This window comes from Gossypium arboreum, chromosome 11 (assembly GCF_025698485.1).
Source record: "Gossypium arboreum isolate Shixiya-1 chromosome 11, ASM2569848v2, whole genome shotgun sequence".
NCBI classification, from domain to species: Eukaryota; Viridiplantae; Streptophyta; class Magnoliopsida; order Malvales; family Malvaceae; genus Gossypium; species Gossypium arboreum.
This window is the reverse complement of record NC_069080.1, coordinates 37,573,345-37,576,073: the sequence shown is the minus strand read 5'-3', so window position 1 is coordinate 37,576,073 and position 2,729 is coordinate 37,573,345. Positions and strand designations below refer to the sequence as shown.

At 34.8% G+C, this 2,729-nt stretch overlaps 1 protein-coding gene across 1 annotated transcript; it reads right to left on the bottom strand.

Moving 5' to 3' along the window:
* Positions 1 to 309: 309 nt before the first annotated feature.
* LOC108471982 (UDP-glycosyltransferase 84B2-like) lies at positions 310 to 2,013 on the bottom strand. Its single transcript, XM_017773517.2, has one exon. The coding sequence runs from the start codon at positions 1,969 to 1,971 to the stop codon at positions 553 to 555; it is 1,419 nt and encodes a 472-aa protein (XP_017629006.2). The 5' UTR covers positions 1,972 to 2,013; the 3' UTR covers positions 310 to 552.
* Between the last annotated feature and the right edge of the window lie 716 nt (positions 2,014 to 2,729).

The following is a 2,729-nucleotide window of genomic DNA, read 5'->3' as shown; positions in this document are numbered from 1 at the left end:
TTTTTTTTTAATTTCATAGGTCACTAATGAATTTAACAAAATAATTTTAATGGTATTAACAACTAGATTTAAATTTATATCTGAAAAATAAATATACTAAATTTTTGAAGATAAAGGTATTGAAATTAATTTCAAAAGAATAAAATTTAGAACTTTAACTCTATAAATTTATTAAAAATTAATTAATCTGATTGACCAAAACCATACTAATTATTATTATTTTAAAAGTTTATAGTTTCTTCAAAAATTATTAAGTAGATAAATTAGAGTGAAACTCTCTAAAATTTTATTTCTTTTCCTTTTAAAAAATTATAAAATTCAATAACATGAAACTTTATATTAAGATTAATATGTAAAAGTAGGAGAAGATTATACCACATCAAAATAGTCATATAGATTTAGTCCTTCACCCCCTTGTTATGTTGGAGATGAATCAAAATTTAAATAACCCATGCCTTCATCATCAAAATTTAAATGTGAGGATATATTATCAATCCAATTTCTGACCCTTCTCTAGAAATTGTAGCATCAAACCTTGGGCTGAATCATGAATTAAACGTTATTGCTGGATGGTTTGCCGCTGATTTCAGCGATAAATTTATCAATGTTCCGACTGGATGAACCACCTTCTTCCAATGCGTTCTTAGCAGCATTTTTCAACTCCACTGCCCTTCTCTTCATCTCTCCTGCTCTTGGTCCATCAATCACCTCCATAATACACCTTTCAACCTCTTCTACGCTTAATCTTTCATCTTCACAATTGCTCATCCTCACCCCAACCTTGAAAACATCAACCAAGAGCTTCGAATTCGTCGGCTGATCCGTCCACTCCGGATAGGCAACAACAGGCACACCAGCCACCACAGTTTCCAGGGTCGAATTCCATCCACAATGTGTCACGAAACAAGCCAGTGCTTGGTTCATTAATACTTTCTCTTGAGGGCACCATGAAACAACAAGGCCCGACTTATCCTTCGTGATCTCTTCCAAAAAACCCCTTGGGAATTCGTCTTTTCTCGTCTCCGATGCTTTTATAACCCAAAGGAATGGCCTTTTGATGTTCTTCAATGCGGTGGCAATACTTTGAATTTGCTGCTTTGATGACATAATGATGCTACCAAATGAAATGTATATCACCGAGGATGGTCGCTGCTTGTTAAGCCATTCAATGCAAGAATCTGCAGCCCTCCACATGTCAACACTTCCTGCAATGGTTTCTTCCTTTCCTAGAAGACTAGGTGACACCAATGGTCCAATAGAATAAATCGGTTTAACAGCCTTCAAGGAGTTCACTGTCTCCTCTTCAAGCTCATGAACTGAGTTGCCTAGAACCCATTTTACCTTATCCAAAATTGAAATGAATTCGGTAACCAATAGCCGGAAGTGAGAAGGACTACAAGGAAGCATAAAGGTTGGAAGATCTCCCACTGTGAGCCCTGGAATTCCAGGCAACTCTAAAATCCCATTGGGGTTTTCCAAGTTAGGAAACAAGTCTGGCTCCTTAATAAAATGATAGTAAATGGCGAAAACAGTTGCAGATTGGATCCAAAGTACACCACAAGGGATCCCATGTTCGATGGCAACCCCAGGCACCCATGGGATAAAAGGGTTGGTAATAAGGCATGGGAATTGATTGCCATTAGCTTTGAGATCAGTAATGAGATTTGAGAGATTTTTGGGTCCGTTGGCCTTGAGTGAAGCAAGAAAGGTTCCGCTATCCTTCTCGCGATCAAACTCATGGCTAAGACCATCAGAGAAGAACTCTAGGCTGAGTCGACCAGTGCTGTTAATGGTGGTAAAGTTAGTGGAGATTTTGGAGTCCAACATGCGCTTACGTGCAACATCATTGGTGGCAAGGGTGACATGAACCCCCTTTGATACAAGCACTTTGGCAAGCTTCAGCATGGGGTTCATGTGACCTTGCATGGATAAGGTCACCATTATAACTTGCGCTGCTTCAGTACTCTCCATTGCTTTTCAAGGATGAGGCCAATAATATTGGATTAAAGGGGTATGGCTAATTGTTCTTTTGATTAGTGACTCCTAATTTATATGCAATGCATATTTGGGAAATTTTTATTTTGGTAGTGTATCTGTCCTTTAATGGCAGGGTTATTTGGAATAGTGATAAAAGTTAAGTAGAGATTTTTTTTTTTCCTTTTAAGAAGAATTTTCAAGATCTTTTACTTTATATGTTTTAATTTATTTATATTTAATTTTGTTTTTTCCGAAAATTCTTAGAGATCTGCCTGTGCATTAATACCTAATTATTAAAATTTATTTGATGAACACCTTCCTAATTTTCGAAGAATTAATTATGCCTAACTCATTTCCATATAAGAAATCACGCTTAATTGAATTTAGACTTAATCTAAGAGTAGACCTACAACAAATATAAAACTCTAATCTCCATATCTGAAATTAAGATTGTAAAAATAAAAAATAAAAATGGCTACATTCTAATCGTGGATTAAAAAAAAATAGTAACGACAAAAAATAATTATTCAAATGATTATAAATTATTAATCTGTTAAGAGAAAATTTATTAAGTAGATCTTTTTACCAATGATCTATAATGTCATATTTTTACCAACTCATCATTTCTTACCCTTCTTCTTTCAATGGGGTAAAACTTAAATTAGGGAAATAAAACAAAGTTTAGTAAAAACAATAATGCAAAATGGAGCGAATTATGTTAGTTAAACGGTACGGATAGGGGGAGATTAAAT

Bases quoted from the DNA above. Each gene is read 5' to 3' on its own strand.
- LOC108471982 (XM_017773517.2), bottom strand. From the start codon at position 1,971: ATGGAGAGTACTGAAGCAGCGCAAGTTATAATGGTGACCTTATCCATG.